General features: G+C 38.9%; 1 protein-coding gene across 4 annotated transcripts in view; it reads right to left on the bottom strand.

Moving 5' to 3' along the window:
- Window positions 1-22,919, bottom strand: part of SORCS2 (sortilin related VPS10 domain containing receptor 2) — a 360,885-nt gene that overhangs the window by 214,848 nt on the left and 123,118 nt on the right. For all 4 annotated transcript variants that reach the window (XM_085309605.1, XM_085309606.1, XM_085309607.1 and 1 more), the window contains exon 2: window positions 14,200-14,299. In XM_085309605.1, coding sequence (XP_085165731.1) covers window positions 14,200-14,299 — 100 coding nt within the window. The remainder of the gene's footprint in view (window positions 1-14,199; window positions 14,300-22,919) is intronic.

Raw genomic sequence — 22,919 nt, 5'->3', positions numbered from 1 at the left:
CTGCATGAGACAGAGGGGTAATAGCTCAGAGCAGCTTGCTTTCTTGTAAAGCTCAAGAAAATTTGCGAGAAATCGCAGTGGATTTTTTATAATTAAGAAAGGCAAAGGTAAAATGGCAATTGCCAAAATTTCRAACGTTGCTTGCTTTTCCCCAGCAAGGCTAATTTGATTGCAATTTGACTCATCAGATGTTCTTTTGACGCCTCTYGAGATGTAGGAAGTTGATATCTATGCTCCCCTGAAGACAAGAACATATTTTTCAAGCCTCTAGACTGCCAGTCACACTGCAGCGAAACATATGCTGTCCTATTCCTGCAGATCGCGGACGGCTTCTCTTCTGTTCAACGCTTCAGCCACACAGCTTACTTTGTCTCCAGAGACTGTGAAATGAGTGAGGTCTCTTCAAATAGGTATCAACTGCAGTGTATTTATTGGGTAATATAGGGATAGATCATTCCAGCCTAGGCATGGTAACTGAGCTGGCTTTTATAAGACGCAGCTGTGGCAATTGGTTGTGATCCCACTTTTCCCAGTGGAAATCTTTATGGAAAGAGTCTATAAATATTACATATCTGCCATTACTTGTGATGCACAAATATCGACAATATCCTGAAGCAATCTGTAAGCAACCTCATTCACGTGAGAGAACTCCATTTACAGAAGAGTMCTTTAGATCAAGTAAACGTATCAAAGATTTCAAAAACATCTGGTGACATAACGGATGGAAACCCCAAGCACTGACATCAGTCACGAGCTCAACCCCACGAGGCAGCACTGCTCCCCAGTTATCATTCTTCTAGCTGGGAGAGAATTTAGGTTGGACCATAGCTTCTTCACTTAGAATTAGTCTCATATAAAGAGGATCAGGAGGGGATTAAGAATACCACAGCAACCATCATCACACTCCCTGTCTTTGGTATTTCTAAGTCACTCATCACCATGGTATCCTAGTGTAAAGGGGATTCATACCCTAGCTTTAGAAAGAGAAGAAGCAAATTTACATAGAGTTTTGAATAAGACTATTCTTTGTCTGAAGGAAAGAAAAAGATATTATCAAAGCAGAGTACTGCTTTGAGGTGATTCTTGACCAAAATTGCGTCTAACAGRAATATTCTCCCAGCTTTGGCTGGCYGCATTCGCAGTGCCAGCACAAGGCTTCCCTGCGATACCGGCTGGGATGAACCCTGCTGCTCTGAGGACAAGGGCGCTGGGAAGAGCCCGGGCCAGGCTGATCTGCAGCGGGAAAGGAGGGAGCAGAAAAAGAGAAGGGGAAGGGAAGAACAGTGGAATGAAGAGCTGGAGGGAGGGCCAGTTATGCTGGAGAAACTGGACAACCTTTGAGGGTGTGCACACAGGCAAAGCAGGGACAGACCTGCTGTCCCCAGCTGGCTGTGGTCCCAGGGAACCGCTTGCTTTGCCTAGAGCTGACAGGCACACAAGCAAAGCAGGTCGCAGCAATGCCAGGCCTCCCCAGGTTATTACTGCAGTTCTCTCTATCTAGAAAATCAATACTCAAACCACATGAAAGCCCAGATTGCAGCACTGTACGCTGTTAAACAACAGCCCTAGATGAAAGGTCATCAATCTGGAGTGGCCCTGATTACCATACCACATAGCATAATGGAGCTCTGCAAGCCTAAATTGGAGGTCTTCTGTTGATCGCTGTAGTTTCCTAAGAAATCAAAGTAAGCTGGAAACTCAAACCCTGCAGGGAAAAAGCACAACGGTATCTTACAGTCCAGCTATCAACATATAATTATTGGATTAAAAAGTGGACTGAAAATACATTGTGCATTCTTATGTTATCCTTCACCCTTCTATGAACTAGTAAAAATGGTTAAAGTCTTGAGAATAGCCTTAATAGCTGGGGTCTTTTTTAAGATTTCTGAACACTGCCCATTGCCCCCTCCCAAGGYAGGCGTTGTTGCCAGTTTACAATCTTGGCGTTCACTGTGGATATTTGGTAGCTGAAGCATATARATTAATCTGCAAAGAAGGCAAAAAGGAGGACTCTTGGGTTCCACCACTGCATCACGTGGTGCTTTTTAAATAAACTTATCTGCAATCATGACCACTTAGAGATCCAGCTTCTTTCTGGGATATAACTGGGTAATATTCAGCTTATATTTGTGAACACAGTTTAAACGCAGGGGCAGGTAACACAGCTGTATTAAGGAAYAGCAAAGCATACACCCTCAGACACTTAAAAGCTGCATTAACTTCTCTGGAGGAGGCAGACAAGGGGGGGGGGGAATCCACCCCAAACAAATGTTTTACCAAAAAAGAGAACCTTCCCCAAATAATGTGCTATCAAAATGTTCAAAAGGGAATTTTCAGAAAAAATAAATTTGGGCAGAAAATGCTGGACTGGCAAAGTCAATGTTTTCCAACAAAATACCTTTAATACACTGCATTGAAAAAGATCACAGTTGAAATAAAATATTTCAGCTAATCTAAACTACTTTTCCTTATCTTGAATCCATCAACTCTTTTCCAATATTTTTATTTTCATCTATAAATCAGTATATAAATGTTTTTGGAAATTTTCAAGGGATTGAAAAAGATTTGTGGCCGTATCCCAACCTAGTCGTGTTTTACAGGGTAATTGATTTATAGTAGATAAATATTAAGAGTGAATTCTACAAACTGTGCAGAGCCACAGGACCAATGCTTTCAAACACGGGCTCCTACCTGTAATAAGCTTCTTTCTCTGCTCCTCAATGTAACTTTTAAAGGTGCAGTTCTAATTGCCTCTAATCATTTAGAAAAGCTCTTCTAACTTCCATTTCACCCATATCAAGAACAAGCTTTCTATATAAGAAATTTGGCTCAAGAGTCACATCTTCAGTCTTGAAAGAGATATTACTGAATAATTTATCAAATTCTATATATTTATCTATTCAGTCTTCCAGAATAACAAAAAAAAAAGCCCTAACTAGTCTCCTTGTTTAAGGCTGTTTATGATTTTACCATTGAAAAATACTTCTCATACTGCAGTCCTACATTCTAAAAATATTAGCTTTTCCTTATTATTTGGAAAACAAGCTTTCATATATTTGGCTGCTGGCAATATTTATGGTGTCAATAGTGCTTCCACAAGCCTCTCCTTTGAACTGGTTGAGATGCATTCAGATTAATTTACCTATTATTCTGAGAGGGGCAAAAGGGTAGTCTCGTGCTTGAAGCACAGAGGCTGGCACAGACACCTGGCATATTATTAAACCTCTCTCATTTATTTCCCAAGCAAGTCATTTACATCTTTGTGTTTCCACATCTGCGGAAATCCAATCTCCAGAATTCCCAGAGCTATTAACAGGAGGCACAAAATCATCTACATGCATATAAAGTTCTGAGAGCTTGTGATAGAGTACAACTCACAAGCGGTTTTAATATAGTCTTATAGTATACCAAACAATATTAGACTGGAATGCTAGTACCTTCTGAATGGCATTTTATTCCAGAAATGACAGTTTTATAGACTGTGTCTGCCTATGTCAACTGAAAAATTATGCCTGGACCTTGCAATAACATCCAGCATGGGAGAGTATCAGAGGAGCCTTTCTGCTTTGCAATTGCAAAGAAGAGCAGAAACCCTTAAATTCCCGGACTCTAATGGAGGCCCAGATCTCCTGCTCCAGCTTTACAGCATCTTGCAATGCTGGAAAGGAAATCATTTGTCTGTGCAGCTGCAATACGTTTGTCTCCAGTGGAACCCACAGAAAGAACAAGGGGCTGTACAATGTTGGTCTCAGGGACAGATTCTACCTTTTAGCCAAAGTACACGAATTTATTCCTGTCTGTACTGCATCACAAACTATTAAAGTGTTTTAACCCCCCAAAAGTCACATGAAGTGATTCAATGTGGAAAAAAAATTAGTTTACAGGTATGACTGAATTAAATAAACAGCACACACGTTAGCAATAGAGAAAAAGAAATCCAGTGCATYTGACATCTTAAATTGACATGAGATGTTTCCTTATTCCCAAAGATGCAGGTCCGATTCCTGTAGTCATAGCTACGCTGAAAGCACAGCTTTTTATGCAACTAGCAATCGTCAGGTTTTGGCAGTGAGCTTTACAAGATAAACACTCCAGGATCCCTCAGTGCTACCTGAGGCACCGCTCCTGCCAGACCGCTCCACCGTCTCCTCTAGCAGAGGCTTAGTGTCTTCAGCAAAAGGAGAGCRTTATGTCCAGTCTGAATGCTATTTCAATGTCCAGAGTGGCAATGCTGTTTAGKGGACTCAGAATAGGACTGTAAGCCCATGAGTTCTAATAAAGCTGTTACTGAAATTAATTCTGTTCCATTTGGAGAAAGTTGTTTAAATTTCCCCATTTAAATGARAAGAGAAATGCTACCCTCATATGCAAAGTATTAGCTATGTCCTGAAATGGCCATGCCATGCCAGAAAAATGCTAATCAGTCTTGCAAAACATGAGATCATACTTTTAACAATTATTTTCAGTGTRTTGTAAATCTCACAGCACTGCAGGAAAGTGGCATGAAGAAATAYATTATAAATATGCATACCTCTCAGAATGGAATCACAAAAATACACACCATTAATTTAAGGATCACAGGTGCTTTGCAAACTTAAGTATCATTCTTTTARCTTTATGAATAAGAAAAATAAAAGGGACTAATTCTGCACTTTCAGCAAAACTGTTCTTCAAGGTAGATGTCAAATCACATCATGTCATAGTGTTTTTGCACAAGGCAAATGATATTACAAGGTACAAAGCAATGAGAAGTTGCACTTCAGAGAGGTTCAGGCTTGCTGAAGGTCATAGAAATTGGAAGTCAGGTCTCTTGACTAACATCTCCCTGATCTAATCACCATTMCATCCCTACTGAAGAGATTCATTTTCTGAATTATAGTTAGGGAGGTCTCAGCAGTTTTATTATTCTTCCAACAAAATTATGATTTTGAACAGAAAGATAGAACATTAATTACATTTTTCTAAATAATAGGTTTTATTAATAATTGTAACTGWGAAATAAAAAGGTTTAATTTGCTCCAGAGACTGCTTGGGAAGTATAAAGAAAGCAGTAATGCTTAGAAATGGAACAAAGAACAGGAGGAAAGCAARAAAGAGCTGGAAAGAGATTAAGAGATGGATGGACAGAAAGAGGCAATGAAAGACTGCAGAAAGTCATTAAGAATAGGGAGAGGGAAATACTGGTTAGACATAAAACAAAAAAAGCTTGTAGAAGATCCCAGTTCAAAAACAAATTAGAAACTATGAAGAATCCACCATTCATTTGATAGTAATCTTCTGGTATGAAGGAACTATAGCAACTTAGTGTTTTACTGTAACAGATGGAAAAAATCTGTCCCTACTGCTAGACTGTGAAAGAGACCACCGTCATGAAGGCTTCAGAGATGGCTTACTTAAAATTACGAGATTTCAGGTTCCATGAGCAAGAATCTTTCTCTGCCTGACAGGGGCATACAGTGTGAAATGAAAAAGAAAAAGAAAAACAAAACAAAACAAAAAAAAACTTGTTTTATGTTTGCATGAATTTTTGATGACYATATTCAAATAAATGGAACAGGCTGTTTGAGAAAGACATGATTAAAATGTATTTTTCACACTTGTCTTGTCTTTTCYGTAGGAGTTTGCTGCTACAGAGTGACTGCTACCAGGAATCAGGGCTAATTTCAGAACTAGAAACTGGCAGACCAAAAGCTATGTTCATGCCTTATAGCTAGTGCCTCAGAGCATGGTTGCAGAGGTTGGAATATACAAAATCACTGGAATATTTCACTGTGAGATTCACAGTGCTTTAGCAGTCCTGCTCCGTTTTAGGAGGAGTCTCAGCGGGACGAGCATGCCACCAGCCCTGCAAAAATGTTAGCGTCAGCAGCTTAAACCCTGCTCATTTCCACTGTGCTCCCTTGCTAGCCCCTGGGGAAAACATCCTGCTGCACCCMTGCTCCCGAGAGAGCAAGAGGAGTGAGTTTGTGTGGTCAGCACGAGCAGAGGAAAGTTGAACAGCTGCAGTGAAGAGAAGCAGAATTTGACACATCAGTAGATTGGAAAATGCTAGCAGGGCATGAAGCATGGGAACTTGTGATGCGTGCGGCTGTTCGATCACCGGGGAAATGAGGAGGAAAGRCACAGGTCTCCTGGAGATGCAGGAGACCTACGAGCAAGCACGATGAATCTTTTAAACACACTACTAAGCTATTTTCTGTCTGTCTGGGGAATATGCATACTCTATATTGTCCTTGCAGACCTCCTGAACAGTATTTATCATCYTTTTTCAAATACTGTTTAGAAGTTTTCACATACCCCTCCTTAACATTATCCTGGTCGTTAGTCATCTTTGCGGTTAGACTCTGAGTTAAGATGAAAGAGCTCCCAATTTCCTACCTCCTGTAAAGTGGGAATCTTGATACATGCACCTGGGCATGTTGTGATGCTCAGTAAATAATTAGATGAAAGTCATCTCAACACACATTTTAAGTTCAGTAAATATAGATAGTCTAAATTCATCATAGAAAAACCTTATCTTGCACTTGCCAGGAGTTTTAGTGGAAATCTGACTGTTTATGGACCTAACTGTATCCATTTCATGCTACCACACTGAGCAATCAGTTAAATATACTGTATTGTAAAATGCTTGTTACTAATTCTTTACCATTTCCTCATTACAGTTAGGTTCTCTCTCTTTTCTTCTTTCCCTTTGCAAAGATTCATCATTGTTGATATAAGAGCTTCTTCTTTTCTGTTTCTTTTTCTTTTTCTTTTTTTTTTTTATAGCAAACCTGAATCAGTAACTCTACACAGTCTTCACCTTCTCTTTTGGATACAGTCCTATGCTCTGCTACATATTATGATTTGCCTCTTGCCTCTTTGCTATATTTAATTCTGCTAGCTCCACACTGCATGAGAAAACCCACCAAGACCATATTCTCACAGGAATGTAAAACCTTCAAAAAAAAAGTGCATGAACTTCAACAGTTCCTGAGCAGAAGACCGCAGTTACAGCCCCAGCTATGACACCAGAAAGTCTCTGACCTGTGTGCCAGAGAAAAGCTGAGATCTCCCTCCAGACTAGAGGCCCCTCCTAGCCACGAACTACCACCCTTCACAGTTTTGACTGGYTAGCTGATTTTGGGTCCCCTCCCAGCTCCTCTCTCAAGCAGTGATGGAATTAAGAAGTCTGTTCAGGYCAGTTGGTTAACTGACAGCCAAGACAACAGAAATACACTGCTTGCATAGTCTTAGATTTGTCTTTGGCGTACWGCTTAGATTTAGACTTGAGCCTAGAACTAAAAATCCACATTTTAAAATAAAAACCTCGGAAATGACAGCCTGGTCAAATTTTGTAAAATTGCCCTTATTTTTAGGGCATATCAAAATCAAACTCCCAGACCTTAGAACCCCTCTGGGACGGATCGCTACGCTTTCCAGTTCAGGGCTTGCCTCTGGCCAGATACCCCCGCAGCAGCACAATTACCACAGATGCAGAGGGTAGCTCCAGACATGCTTTCTACTCTATGTTCCTGACTATTTCTATTCCTCAGAGCAACAACCCTGTGCTCACCCTAATAGGAAATAAAACTTTGCTGAAAACATGATGTTTGGATTCCTTCTCCTCCCAGAATTACCAGGAGGAAAATGGATGTCTCTCCAGTGCAGAATCATGTGTACAATGGTCTCTTAACACTTGTTCGCAGGTCCTTTCCATTTTCACATAAATCTTTTTTATGTTGTACTCCCACAAACTAGTCTTTTTACTTTTGGCTTCACTACAGTAAGCTTAATTTACCATTAGGGCTTTTTGTTGTTGTTGGTCTGCATTTGTGATTAATGAGATTTAGACAGGAAACTCATAAAAATAAAACGAATCTATAACAAGCATGCAGTTATGACAAGACTACTCTTGCTTAAAAAATTGCATGAATGAGCATAGGAAAATGCAAAAGTTATACACTAGATCTGATTACAAATTAAAAAAGAGAAGTTACACATTTGATTACAAAAATCACAGTGAAAGGTCAACCTCAAAAACTTCAGCTGAGATCTCTACATTAAATGTGAAACAAATCACAGGATACAATAATAACACAGAATGTCTGTTCAAGCATTAATCCATTTAGCCCACACACCCTCTGACTTAAGGAGTAATTATCCTACATGCTATGGGAAATTGTAGACACCAGTCACGACAATCTGCTGTTCATAGTGTCAGCCAGATTTGTATTTTTTAATTAGGTACAGCCTTTGACCATCATCTTCTGCACGTGCTGGACTATAAAACATTAAGATGTCAAAGGGAGTAAAAAATAAATAAGAAAGTTTGAAGACAGCTTTAAACTGCATGGTTTGGTGTTCTGGTAGAAATGCATGGAGAAAATCATTCAAAGACAATAATGCATCTGAACAACCAGAGCAGTGGATTCTTTTCAAGCTCACTATGTAGAAGACTGCGATGGAGAAATGCACAGAAAATGCGTGTAAATTAATCTTTATTAAAAAAAAAAACAAACTTTTCTCCATCACACTATATAGAAAAAATGCATTCAGAGTTTACAGTTTAAGAAAGATGGCTTATTTAAATAACASCATAATACTGCTATTCCCTTTGACTCATTCAGAAGGTGTGAGGAGTTGGGATGTGAAAATCAGTCCTGTTTACCTATGAAGTGTGAAAAAACCCTACTTTCTTAAAAGTAGTAGGAATCAGTCAGAGGGAGAAAGTAGCATTTCCCAGMCTTGGTTTAGCTAGCACTTAGCTCAAATACTTTTCTAATAGCCAAATTCCTAGTGACTGTTCCTTATATATTTTTTTTAATTTGTAACTCTTCGACTCTCTGCTTTCTCTAAGCTTTGTCATACATATATGTATGTCATACATATTCCCACCCCATCAAATCTTGCCATAAGGGTTGGTTTCAGAGGTGCTGCATAAACCTGTACAGTGGCTGGTGATATCTCAGTGGAGACTCTGACTGTTTTAACATATTCATTTCCATTTGTGTTTAATAGCTCCCTAGATTGGCTGTCAATAAAAGACAACAGATAGACCATGAGTGGTTTTGGTCTTCATTTGTTCTGATGTTGGCACAGTAAGATTTTGCACTTTACAGTGATTTTCATTCCAACGTCTCCCAACTCTGCGTAAGTATTTTACAAACGCAGATACCAGAGCAGAGAGCACAGAACTTCCTAGCATTTCAGAGACACCWGTTCTTGTCCAGATACGCTAACAATTAGGCACCAGTTCATCAGCCACGTGTGAATAACGTGTGGGCTTCTGCACAGCACTGCCTCTGATAATGATCCACTTAAGCAGCATACTGTGGGAGAAGTAAATTCTTGACTRCTGGGCCTACTTCTGGAGGCCTCAGGAAAATGTGAAGATGAACTGAACAGTCCTAGAAGTCTTAAGCAACATGATGCAGTCAAGTTACACCAGTACTTGGAAGCTGCATCACTAGAGTATTATCGAACAGTGACACTGTTTATGCAGAAAGAACACGCCGTTATAGAAGGATGATGAGCACATACATACAGACTTGTATTCTGCACTTTCATAGGGAAACCTTCCTGRAGTAACTAACTACTCAAGTACTCAAGTTACGGAAAGGAATTATTCCTAAATTGACAATTTCTACTACAAAGATTGGAAGACAATTCTACTCGGTATGTTTGAAGATAGAGGTAAGGTCTAAGGAAAAATGATACTTAAGGAAAAGGAAGTGTCTTTTCCTCCACCAAGGAGGAAGTGCCAAGCTCCACCACTAATTGTTTTGCTCTGAAAGACAAATAACATGCAATAGGTATGTATTTAACTGTAAGTGTTGATAAACACTGCTCAACCCAGTCGCTTCTTGGGAAAGGCTTTCAGATCCATGGCAAACACCCTTTTGCTATCATGTACAATTCATACTGTTACTATTCTTAAAGTACCAGGCATTTAAATACTATACAGGATTGCCTATTTCTTTATGATTATCTTACACATAAGTGTACTGCATGGCTTGTCAAGCAAGAACGCATACTTGTTATCTTTCCACTTAGTTTGGAAAAACACGCAGCTATTGRTTATTGTGACAGCTGGGAAGCATAAATCTTCAACTCATTTAACTAATAAGTCAGCGTATGCACAACCGACATCTATTTTCTATTAATACAAAAACTTTGAATGTATACTGCTTAGCTGCCTCTTTTGCAGGAAAGGATAAACCGAAGGATGTATGCTTCATTTGCATTTGCGCCAATGAAGATTAAAATATTTGCTGAACATAGAACAAAAACAGTTTTCACTCAACTGCTTCCCAGCAACATTATACAAGCAGTAATAAAATAAATATTTAATAWATACATCAAACAGCATAGCATATATTCCATATGTTATACATTTCATTGATAATTTATCTTAGTGAAACTGAATTTGATAACTTTTGTCCTCCGTAGAAAGGATTTACTTTGGCTAGCTCCAGATACAGACTGTGGAAAGCACAATTCCTTATTCCATGAGCATGCACCACTTCCAAATCACAACTGCAACGTAGCTTTGGAAAACAGAGGACCCAGATCAAATTATTTTTCCCCTATGATCCATTCTAGGATGCCTGCAACAGTTTGACACTACTGAWAATACTAGTACAGAGTCATTACTGAAAAGGAGATTAAGTTCTGTTTTTTATAGTGTAAGAATATTCCTTATTGGTGCGTGACACTTCAAGGACTGCAACATGGCCTGTGCTATAGAGTACGACCGTGTTATGTCATGGATCAATGGAAAAYATCAGAGATGTTGCATAGGAGAACTCACCCTCATTACCCTACAACTTTCCCAACCCATGTCAGAGCAACATGATTAATTGTTTTGCTGTCTTTGGATGCTGATTTATGCTGCACTGAAAGAGCCATAATGCACAGCAAACACTAATGAATTTTCAGGAAATGTTGAATCCTAATTACACTGTTATATCTTCCATTACTCTCTTGTTTCATAGCATTTAGGATAATGCTATGAAAGGACCTACATGGTCTTTTGCAGCTAGGTGCAAATGTCTTCTACTTTTGCTGCTGCCTGACTGCAGTTCAGCTCTGAATCAGAAACAATACAGTCATAGCTCACACCATGATTTCATCAGAAAGGTCGGTCAGAGCAACACACAAAGGGCTCTAAAGCTTTACCCTCCGAGCTCTGCCATCATTTCTTGTCACAACTGGGTTTGTTAGCTTGAGTCCCATGGTTACTGCAGCAACACAATTTTTATATCAGAGTTTTGTTACATTCAGCTGGCGCAAGACCGAGGCATAGTGAATTTATCTCAATCTACAAAAGATTATGGAGACATGACCTTGATATAACTCCTTTCTGATTGTTCCTGGAGACCTATGAACAGCAATCATCACAACTTGTTCATAGAATGGTAAGATAGAAAAGGAATGTGTCACYTCTTTGCATGGATTCAGTGGGGTTTATGAATGGATTAATTTCCTTCCACCAGCTAGTTCAAAGTCCCCAGCATTCCTACAGTTAACCTTGTAATTGATTCTTTCATATACAATCCTTTTCCACGGAGAACTAGGTGAAAATGATACGGTTTTAACCTCTGCATTTGCTAATGCAGTTCATAATAAAAAGCATAATTCTGTGGAATTTTAACGYCTTTAACAAGAGGGTAGGAAAGATAAGAAGGATCAACATTTTCTTTTTAGCTGGTCTTCTTAAGAAAGTGCAAACTAGAGGAATCCACAGGGAGTGAACATTTTCAGTATAATTTCAGATTTGCACTATAAACCATACTTTTAAGTCCATTGGTTTACATGGTACAATTACAACTCACAGATTACAGGTATATTCAGTAAAACTCTTAATTCACTCCAGGAGCTGGTATATTGGTAGAGATAAACTGAGAAAATAATCTCAATTCAAGAGCTAGACTGGAGCCTTCTAACAAAAATTTTATCTAACTGCATTGCAAAATGAAAGCCACTTCCCAACTCTTTATACGCCTCTGTAGGCAGCTGCAGTTAGACTCTGTTCAGACCCACAGTCATAAAGTCACTTACAGCAAACTCCGCCAAATCATTCCATCTTACTCTTATAAATAGGATTACCTACGATTTTGATAGGATGAAGTGTCTGTGGAGATGCCCAAGTTTCTCCACTGCCTTCAGCGGGCGAGAGAGCAAGCTTAGAGTAGACACCTAAACTCTACATACCTAAAATCAAGCAAAGTCAATTCTCTGTGACATTGAGGTGGAAATGATGAGCATTGTATCTGCAAGAAGAATTCTTCTGCAGATGATGTCTACGCTAAGTAAATAGAAAGAGTGAAACCCTGAGACTTTTGCTCAGCTCAAAAGGGAGTCAGAGCTCTCATCATCTCTTCCATCCCAGCACAACCATGCTGAAATGGACAGATAGGAGACATTTTCCATCTTTTAAAGTAGCTTTTGTGAAATCATCAGGTCATCTTAGTGCCTTAATAAATGTCCAACATCAGAAAAGTTGCCATTACGACTGACAATGTTCTTACCAGATCTTGTGACATGGGAACTTCTCCCTCACCCCCGTGTGTGATTGCAATACCYTCAAGGCAGATCTGAAAACACTGGCTAAACAATTTAACTGCACTGCTCTCACCATTCCTGTACCATGTGTGTGTATGTATGCACCTTTATATGTATAAATATATCTCCATCTGGCTTCATTTACAAGCCCTAGAAATCCTTTTTGCTCTTCTGTTTTTTTTTGTTTTTATATTATAGAACATCTTGTTGAAAGCAAAACTGAGCATAAAAATAGCATATTTAATGACTACCAAAATTTAACAAGTGAATTCCAACATGAYGTTAGTTTATTAAGCACGGTTTGTATGTCTACAGACTTCAAGTTGCCTTGAGGAGAAATTACATTTTTCTGAGATTGAGTTAACATGAGGTTTTTGTAAACATCAGAGTGTCCTTCAGTCTTGAAATTCAGCAGTGATCTTACCACTGTTTATTTTGCCAGACAATAGGCATATTTACACTATCACTGACACCCACATGCTTTTGGAGGTTTTTAAATTGCAGCTGGAGGAGCTGGGCAAAGCTCTCCCTAGATTTCTCCTCCATCTAGCCTTCATGCCACAAACTGACATGAGTAAAGATTTTTGGGGGGATCCTTTTTGTGCTTGAAATCTTAGCTCTGAGATACAGAGTGCTCAGAAATTCTGCACTTGGTGGTAGTCCCACTTCAAGAAATGAAAAATCATTACTGACTTCACAGCAGATTAAAAATGTATTATCTAATTCAGGCATAGCATAGCTCAGTCACAAAAACTCCAGTCACAATTGCAAGAGACATAAAAAATGTAGTTAATCATCCACGAGCCTCTCTGAGTTATCCTGATTTTTGTTTAGGCAGAACAGACAGACCAACACAACCAGCACTGTTCTCCCAATCAGCAGCCTCTACATGAAATCAATTCTTCTGCATTACACTGCAGTTAAAAAAGGTCTCTATCAAGAGAAAATTCTTACTTCATGAAAGGCCTACTGTGCTTGTATTACCCACAGTAATATGTTCACAATATATTTCACAATTCCTGCAGTTTGGATCATGGACATTTTTCAGACATAAAAGGGTTGTTATTGTTTTCTCTCATAATCACTCTTCTTGCTTGCTTCTAATATAACATCCACTGTAAATACATTCAATGGGTTGATTTCACTCTCACTTTTAAAGTTCACTTAATCTTCCTGGACTCCGTGAAAGGCTTTTTGGTTCAGTAACAATTTTTTATGCAGAAACATTTTTTAAGAAAGAGTTTCAAGGAGAGGGTCTTTTGATTTTTTTAATTAAGGTTTTAAACAGAGTAAAAATCATTCTCAAAGATAGACTGTCCAATTCCTACACTTTATACCAAGCAACCCCCAAAGGACTTTGAACTTCTGTATAACAGATAAGGAGGTTGAATATTAATCTCAGAATTTGCATGGATCTGTGAAAACCTACAATTTCCAAGAGTCAGCATCCTCAGAAGTTCAGYAAGGCATTTTTCTCCTACTGTACTGTTCAACAAGAATAAATAACCCACTTCTATATGTCACAATTGTACCTGTAGTGACTAGCAACTCCATGAAAACCACYTCTCTCTATTATAAAAAACCTTTAAAACAAACTTCACACAGTAGTAGAGTCTCGGTTGCACTGTAAGAAGCCTTTTTTTTGTCACATACCTTTTTCTTGTTGGTGGGGCAAATGTAGAAATTGTCAATAACAGTGGCAATCCCAGGCTGTAGATTCAGCTTTGTGTACAAAGTCCCAAAATCTGATGACCTGAAAGAAATCAAACATCTGTAAGTGCTTTCTTCTAAAGGCCTCAGYAGAAAAACATGTTGTAACACTAACTATCCATTCTCTATGCTTCTCTGCCATTCTTTTGTTCTTTTCCTTGCTCATACGCAACTAAAAGAAACGTGCCACTCTTAAGCGTATTTTTGCAGGTTTGAGAATTTTATGAAGTGCTAGTTTTCATGACGACACTATACTGCAGTGAAAGAATCACAAAATGTATACCTTCCCATCATTACCCATGAGTCGTGAAAAAAAGAGCYAATCACAGCAAAGGCTTGTGTCTGAGTACTAACAACACCTACTTATCTATGCAGAGTCTAGGGCTGCATAAGAGAACAATTTGGCCTGAGATCTGGAAGAGTCGCAATGGACCTCTACAAGAATCTGTACATGATAAAAGTAGCAGCCTCCTCCAGCTCTTTTTCAGATGATCACTATAGCTGTGAATAAATAAAAGCAAAGAAAGCACCGGACTATCACCGTGCATTACACACAAACCTATGAATACTGTAATTGTGGGCACTATGTAGAAATATAGCTTTATTTATCTGAAAAACCTGCAGTATAAAMCAGCATTTTTTTTAGGCATCTGTATCGGAAATACGTAGCACAAGAAGAATGCACAGGTAAGATGTTAGTTAAGGTTCAGCAAAACTCAAAGCAAGTCAAATCTGAACTTAAATCACTTTGGATGAAACCTTATTCGTGTTATACAGGATCTAAATGCACCAGATGGTCTCTCCATAAAAACAAATTTTCCCCTCTTATTTGGAAGGGGACTGAGACACACTGAAAGCATCTGTCCCTTCATCACCATGAAGCCCTCTCTAGAACAGATAGTTGTGGGTGAACTTCTTTCACATGACACTAAACTACATCCTTGTCTTCCGCTGGAGTGACACTGGACCTCTAGGGGACGGGCTGCCCCGAGCACGGCCTGCCGTCTACCCTGCACCCTGCTCCCAGCCTCACCATCGCCAAGTCCTGCCACAGACGTCACTTCAGTCTAAGGCTGCAAGGTTATCTATATTATAGTGACATCTGAGCAGGTTTGATCCATTTTTTCCCCCCATAATGTTGCCTGGCCTGCAGATATACAATGCATTACAAAAATTAATGCAATCATAGCAATTCAGTTTTGACAAATAATTATGCAGAAATCAAATATATGCAATTCCACTACATTGGGTGATCCACAAGAAGCTGATTAATTTTCAAAGGGGGGAAACGATGGACAGTGCTAAAGCTAATTTGCTGGAAGGGCTTGACAGAGAAGAAATTAAAGCAAACACTAAAATACTGACCAGCCAGATGTACTGAAATCATGCAGAACAAGTAAGTACGTTAGAAACAAGAACCTAGTACAGTTTCTATAAGAAAATAAATATCAGGTCAGTGGCTTGCCCTGTAATAAAATCCTGAAATAATTCTCTGAATCTTAAAGATGATCCAATTTACTTTGAAGAGGCAGTTACAGGATTAATACAATGGGTTCACTAGAGAGAAACTCCACAAGAGTAACGGTGATGGCAACTGTGTCAAGCTAAGAAAAGAGTACAGACAATAAGCCCAAAGAGAATAAAATAATACAGAAAGTTCCACTCTAAAAGTTCCTGCTCTAACCTTCATGACTTACAAAAAGTATTAAAAGGCCAGAATAAAACTGTAACAAAAAAAGAGTATGCTAGGGCAACTGAGGTATTTGCAGACAAAATGTAGAAAATTTATATGGCCAACATCTTTTAGTTTCTGGCACATACTAGTTATCTCAAGAAAAGAAAAGTTGGAGAAAAAAAGAAGAAATTCAATTCCAACTTGACACTACATGCTAATGCATGTGCATAACGGTGCACTACGCCCAAGCAGGAAGGACCTGGCAGGACATCCATGGATCTCTGGAGAAATTTCTTCAGACTCTAAAATCTGTGTTACTAAAACCCAGAAAATCCAGCAATGTGAGCTGCTCTTTGAGACATATATATGCAAGAGGGCAGAGTTCAAGTACATTGTTCAAGGGAAAAGGTGTCCAAAACAATTGATTTTCAAAATGTGCTATAAGCCAGAGACAAGTCACGACAACTTTTCTGCTAGAGATGCGAGCTCCTCGGTGACTCTGCATACGCACAGAGTGACCCTGCGGTGGCACGCGGCTAGGACAGTATTCCATGTCCTGTAMCAACACTATGGGGTTACAGGGCTGGGGAGGAAGAGCTAGCAATTCTGCCATCCCCGGGGGAGTGTGCYACTTCAGGAATAGGCTAAGAAGCAGCACTTAGGCTGCTCCGGTAATAAAAGGGTTTTTTTTCTGTGTTGAAAACCATGCTTGTACTGTGTCAAAAGCCCTAAGGAGAGGAAAAAAAACAAAACCAAAAAAMCCCCAACAGTTGTGTTTAGTAGGATAAATACATTCTTCTTCCTTCCTAAAAATTCATGAAAAAGCATTTCAAGGTAAAAATGGAAAGAGGCTGCAACAGGGAGGTGATAGGAAGAGCAGAAGGGGCCTTTAGAAGGGGCCTCAGAGAGCATGGTTTATTTGTAGTAGAAGCACAGTCCTGGTACTCTGTAAACCAGAGGGTGAAGTGTAAAGATTGATTTCTCAAAGATGAGCCTGACATGCACTTGTGAAGGGCCTGCAGTTAGGTACGCTTTTTGCTCTCTGTGAGACATCCTCGTGGATGCAGCAAGCTCTGCACACGTTGTTACTTGCTGCTGCTCATCCATCTGTACTAAAGGCTATAGCGCATATGGATGTTTCTTAGCATAGCAAAGCTCAGCAAAGTGGAGGACTCARAGGAATAAACCTTTCAGTATTCAAGCGATGGGCCGTCAGGACAGGTCGAGCCGTCGATGCTAGGGCTACGTGATTACTCATGTGCGGATGCAGACGCCGCACAACCCGTTTCTGACAGGCCTTCCTGYTAAGTAATAGCTTCTTTGAAAGTATGTGTATCTGCTGAAAGATGAACTGTAATTCTTCAATTTTTTTTCTTTACGGAAAAATCACCTGTCACTGCAATAATAGTACGTTGAAAAACAATTGCCAAAATTGTCCAATGTACGATTATAACTACAGTAAGGACAGAATCGTGTATTTCYTATTTGTTTTAATACTGTGAGCTCAAATTATACTTGGGAAAACATCCAAGTGGCACAGAGATGTACCCTGATGAAATCAAAGCTTTAAAAACCCCCTAAACTCTGGGGAAAGGTGGATCTGTCCCTTTAAAATGTTACTTTTATTATATTTGAGCTAAAATAAAATTATGCCTAATATAATTTGGAACTGTACCTAAACTCTTGAGTCTTTCAACAGAAGTGTTGAGAAAGAAAAGAAATTTAAGATGTACTGAAAGAAACATTAACCAAATGTTTACCTATCTAAACTTCAGTATCATTATACTGCTCTCCACTGAAGACTCACACCTATAATTCAATATGGCTCAGTTAGGTGCTTTCCAAGATGACATTTACAAATATAAATTAAAATGTATATCAAACAAACATATTAAAATGTAGATAGTAAGATTTTATGGATATTTTTTGAAAGAGATCGACATTGCATTCCCATCTCAAATTTAATAAGAAAACAAAACATCAACTGCAAATGCTTCCCTTTTTATTTTCATTAATTCTCAGTTAATTGAAGAGACTGACTAGAAAGACAATGGTTGGGACATTTAAATACACAYATGGTGATTAGATTTTTTTTGTCCTTGAAGACTAACTCAGTCTCCATGCTAGCAACATAAGCGCTACTGTACATTTTCTCCAATTAACCAAAAATCCTGAAGACAACAATGAAGAGGTTTCAGATGACACAAGGATTACTTAATTAGCCAAAGAAAGGCACTTGGAAAAGACACAGAGGAGATCTGCTGTTTTGGATTAGTGAAAAGAATTAATGATTCAACTGAGATGCACATTACAGTATTGAAGAAGCATGGATCTATGCATAACATTTGGACTTCTTCCCATCTAAATCTTATTCATATTGTATTGTAAATATTTTCTTCTCTCTTCCTCCATCTTTTTGTCAGAAGATTAATCCAATAGCTACATCATTAACCTTAAAGTGCAGGAGAAATGAAGCCAAGTTCTCACTACATCACAGATTCATGTCTAAGACTGGGATTTCCTCCGCTTTCTGGTCTCTCTTCTACAAAAAAAGCAGAGAAAATACTACCTCCAACATTGCAAAATATTCTGTTACAAGGAAAACACATAGGTATCTATAAGACAGTATATGAAGGATAATGAAGGATTGACTGATGAGATATCTAAAATAGATATATCACAAAGTTCCAACTAAAAACCTACTGCAAAGGAAGTAACCTGAGGACTATCATTTAAAAAACTGTACACTAATATATCTTTATCACTCAACGAGCAGAGGACTCCAAAGATCCTTGTATGTACAACATGGAAATTGCAAAGACATTGGTTAGCCTTACAAAACCTTTTTAAACACCCCCAACAACAAAAATCCCCCCAAATCCAAAGCCTTTCTTCAGAGCAGAAACACACTGTGATGGCTGCATTGCAGTACCTGATSCTCAGTTTAGGAATTTGTGCAGATGAATGTTTCTTCGGTAGCTGTAGAAATGTATGACACCTAGCAATCCAATTAGCTCATTACCTATCAGCCATCAGCTCTGCTKAAGTTCTTTCTAAAAATACCTCCCTCTGCTTTCCAGAAAAGTTGAACCTTTTTCAATGTCAGTGATATTTTTGCTTTCAAAAATAGAAATATTATAGAAATGCTTCCTGCTTGTTTCCTTCCTGTTTTACTGTAAATAGTCAATAGTGTAGGCAAGATCTAACAGCTAAACAGTTTACCAACTTCAAGTTTAAGTAATACAGAGTTCATCTTTTTTCTCATATGCACCAAGAAGGTGAATTTATCCTGCTTTTGTTTACCAACCCATTACTCATAACATTATCTGTATTTTTAAGAACTGTTAGATTAGTCTATCAAAACAACCTTTTTCGTTAAAGTGAACTGCTCTGTAATGCTCTGATGAGCACAAAACATGGTACAGCTCTGTATTTATACGGTTCTAAAGATTTCATCCCATTACAGCAGATATTGTAGAGAGTACATGTRGAGTTTGCAGTTTCCATCTCTTCCTGGAAGCCCAGTGAAGGAAGGACAAGCTGCCATTCCTAGCAGCAGTTCAGTCACCTGTAAATATATATTCACATTTGAGTGTGAAATACTGACTCCAAATACCCATAGGAAAGAAACAAAACAAAAACAAAACAAAAAAAAAAACACTGAACAGCTGCATTTGTATCCAGTAAGAACTCAAAGAGGATCAACATGTTCTGAATTCTGATTCTCYATAGTGCCTGGTCGGACCCACTACTGGCATGCCAGACTACAACTTTTTATCCACGTTACCTTTCTAGAAAAAGTTTCTAACAAATCTTGTGCAGGATCTACCCACACTCAGATTTGCCCAGACACAAAGCTTAGCACAGAACTGGAATAATTTATGTTTCCTTATAAGGACAAATAGAGGRTGGCAAATATAGCTCTGTGTATGTGTGAGTTATTTGGCTCAAATCTGGCTCTTTTTACATAATATGTATCTCACATACTGTATCACACATTCTCTTACTGGTTATCTTCTGTCATGAATTTATCATGCAGTTTTTTGGTTAATTACTTTATTTGTACAATGACCACACATTCGCACACTTAAATTTCAACAGTTAGCAGCACCACATATTCAGTATATGCCACATATCTTCCAATGCTATATTCACACATTCCTACTCTGCRTAGTCTCATTGCACAGTTCCACAGTTACCTTGCATAGTCCTTCATTAGTCCTTCAATATACTGCAAATATCCTGCTCATTAGCCCATTATCGAGCTGCTTATCAGTTAAATTATCAAGCTCCTCATTACTTTCCTGCACAGCTCCGATCATTTGACTTCATATTCTAGCGGCCTGTAAAGCGTTGCTGTAGCTTCTATTAGCTGTAATTATCACCTTCTCCCAGAAATTGTTAGTTTAGGTAGGACATCTATTTGGAAACAACTGCCTTGGAGTATTAATTCAATCATCAGTACACAGAACTCGTCGATGGCGATGGCACGCAGCAGAGGGCACAGACTGTAGCCATGCTTAATATTTGCGATGAGTCCTCTCAGCCATAGGGTAGCAGTGTCTCAGTGACACAGGAGACAGGGCACAGAAAGATGGGGATACCTTATCACAGAAGTTCAAGCTCCACGTTATTTCTTACGCGTCCCATCGGCAAGCCACGCCGGACGGCGGCAGGCTGTGGACCGTGCTGCCCCGGGGCTGTAGGACACCTGGCTGTGCCTGGGAGGCCACCCGAAAACTCCCCTCAACCACTTGTCCCAGTTAAAAACAGAACAACTGAAACGATCCATGGTCAAAATACTATTTCTGAGGACTTATTTTTTAACATTGATTATTTCAGTAATCCTGCTTAAAACTTAGTCATATCAACAGCTGTAATGCCCTAAATAAATGTGTAGAAAACCAGAATACAATGGTGAAAAATAGGGAAAGAGGAGTTTCTAACCCCCACCTTCTTCACTGAATTAATTGAGTATAGCATGTAACTATTGCCTTAGTGTACAAGCATTTATCCTGAAAAACAATCCTGTCCAGATTTAGTTTCAGTAGCTGCAAATCCAGCACTGCATTAGTAAGTCTCAATAAGGAAGGGAGTACATAACGCAGTGTTACTGAGAGACAGCTCCGGCATATTAGAGGCATAAATAAAACACCACTCCTGATAACTCATACACTGCTGCAAAAATGATTAATATTAATTTGTTTTCTTTGGTACCATAAAAATGCTAGCTGGATTAAATAGTATAGGAAGAATTTGACTGTTAGGTGTACATTTTTTAATAGAAAATTGACCTTGTGAAGCAGAGCTTTATTATTTCTGAAAACACAGTTTTGAAAACAAAAAGGTGGCTTCTCTTAACTATTTAATATTTAACTTATTCTCTTAACTATTTAATCACTATGAAAGAAATGAACACTTCACTTTCTTTATAAAATACCTACCTTCAATTTTGAGAAAAGTATTATTTGCTAAAAATTCAGAGAAAAGAAAAAGAAAGCAAGCCTCTGGGGCTAAAATGTGATTTTTCCAAATTACATTTATTAATCAGGTTGCCTAAAGTGGAAACATCCTTGTATCACTTCCAGTATGTTTCCTTTTTTGTGGGTGCTGTAACTGAAAATAAGCAATTAACAGAGGAAAACTTCTCATCCAAYGTGCTGCCCCTTCTTTGGGGAAGGGGGATGGTTTAAGAGCATTTTCTTGAGGCTTGCAAGGAGCAGTAAAATTCTTCACCACGGAAAAATGCTAACTATTTCCCATTGCCTTTTTACTTAAGCCACTATGCACAGCTGAAATATTTCTAAAACAACTGTGTTCTCCTATTAAGAGTCAGGCAGCTCCTTGGAAGGCAGTAAGGATGCTGAGATGYATGAGAAGAGAGAATTGGCCCTGGGCTCTCTGAACAGAGCAGCGCGGTCTCCTGTGATTGCTGAATAGATCTGGCTGCAACAAGAACTCTTAGGAAATTAAAAAAGAACTGATAATCTTTTAATAAATTATATGTGCACATTCACATATGATTATGTRTACCTCTAGTAATTGGCTCTGCTAACTGTAATAGTCACCTACTTACTCCTCAATAAATGGAGCTCTTCTTTTACTCAATTTGTGGATAWTTTTGCTTTTACCAGAGAAGTGCTGACCTCAATTTTATGATTGCTCTGGGAGGACCAGGGAAGGGGAGAAAATTATATGGCCAGATTGTAGCACCTTATAAAAATGGTAAATGAAGTCAATGTTTTGTCAGTAATTTGACTGTGGTACTCGGCCACTGAAGCCAAACACTTGCTAGAACTAAGGGACACTACCTGGACACTTTTATAAAGAATGAAAATATCCCCAAACAGTAAGTAAGCACAAAGAAATAGGCATTGGAAGGTATAAAGCTTTGTGCTGAAYGTATTAGAGACCTACCAGCTCTCCCACAGTAGTCTGTTTTGGGTTTTCTGGAGTCACTCTCTGAAACTGCTAGTATACTTCATGGGTCAGGGCTGGGCAGTGCCCAAGTGGAGTTCAAGCTCATCCAGCACACCAGTTCCTACGCTCCCAGCATTAAAGAAGTGATTATGCAAAATTATYGCAACTGCTTCAGTCACCAGACCTTTATAGGCATCATTCTGAATTCCTCTCCTGCACCACCAGCTCATTAGCTGTGTTGTACAACCCCACCTACCTCCTACGTGTCTATCCATGAACCAGGCTGCYGTGCCGTATCTGAGGTCATGGCAATGTTCAGAGTTCAACAAGATCAGATTTTCTTAACAGCCATAAAAATCACAGTGCTTCTGGGCCACCTGAACTGACACTTTGCAAAACACAGTGGTTAAGTGTGTGGTTAATGATGGGAGGAGGCATAAGGTAGGAAGCTGAAGTAGTTGAGGCGACTGGGGGAATTCAAATAGCTCAGAACCTCTTCAGCAGAATTTGTTTCTGTTATTTGTTAACAATCTCCCTTGTAAGCTCCTAATAGCCTTCTACAATTGCT

This window comes from Rhea americana, unplaced genomic scaffold (genome assembly GCF_003343005.1).
Source record: "Rhea americana isolate MKP2758 unplaced genomic scaffold, rheAme1 scaffold_30, whole genome shotgun sequence".
In the NCBI taxonomy this organism is placed as follows: Eukaryota; Metazoa; Chordata; class Aves; order Rheiformes; family Rheidae; genus Rhea; species Rhea americana.
The sequence above is the reverse complement of the archived record's forward strand: the minus strand, read 5'-3'. Positions and strand labels throughout refer to the sequence as shown.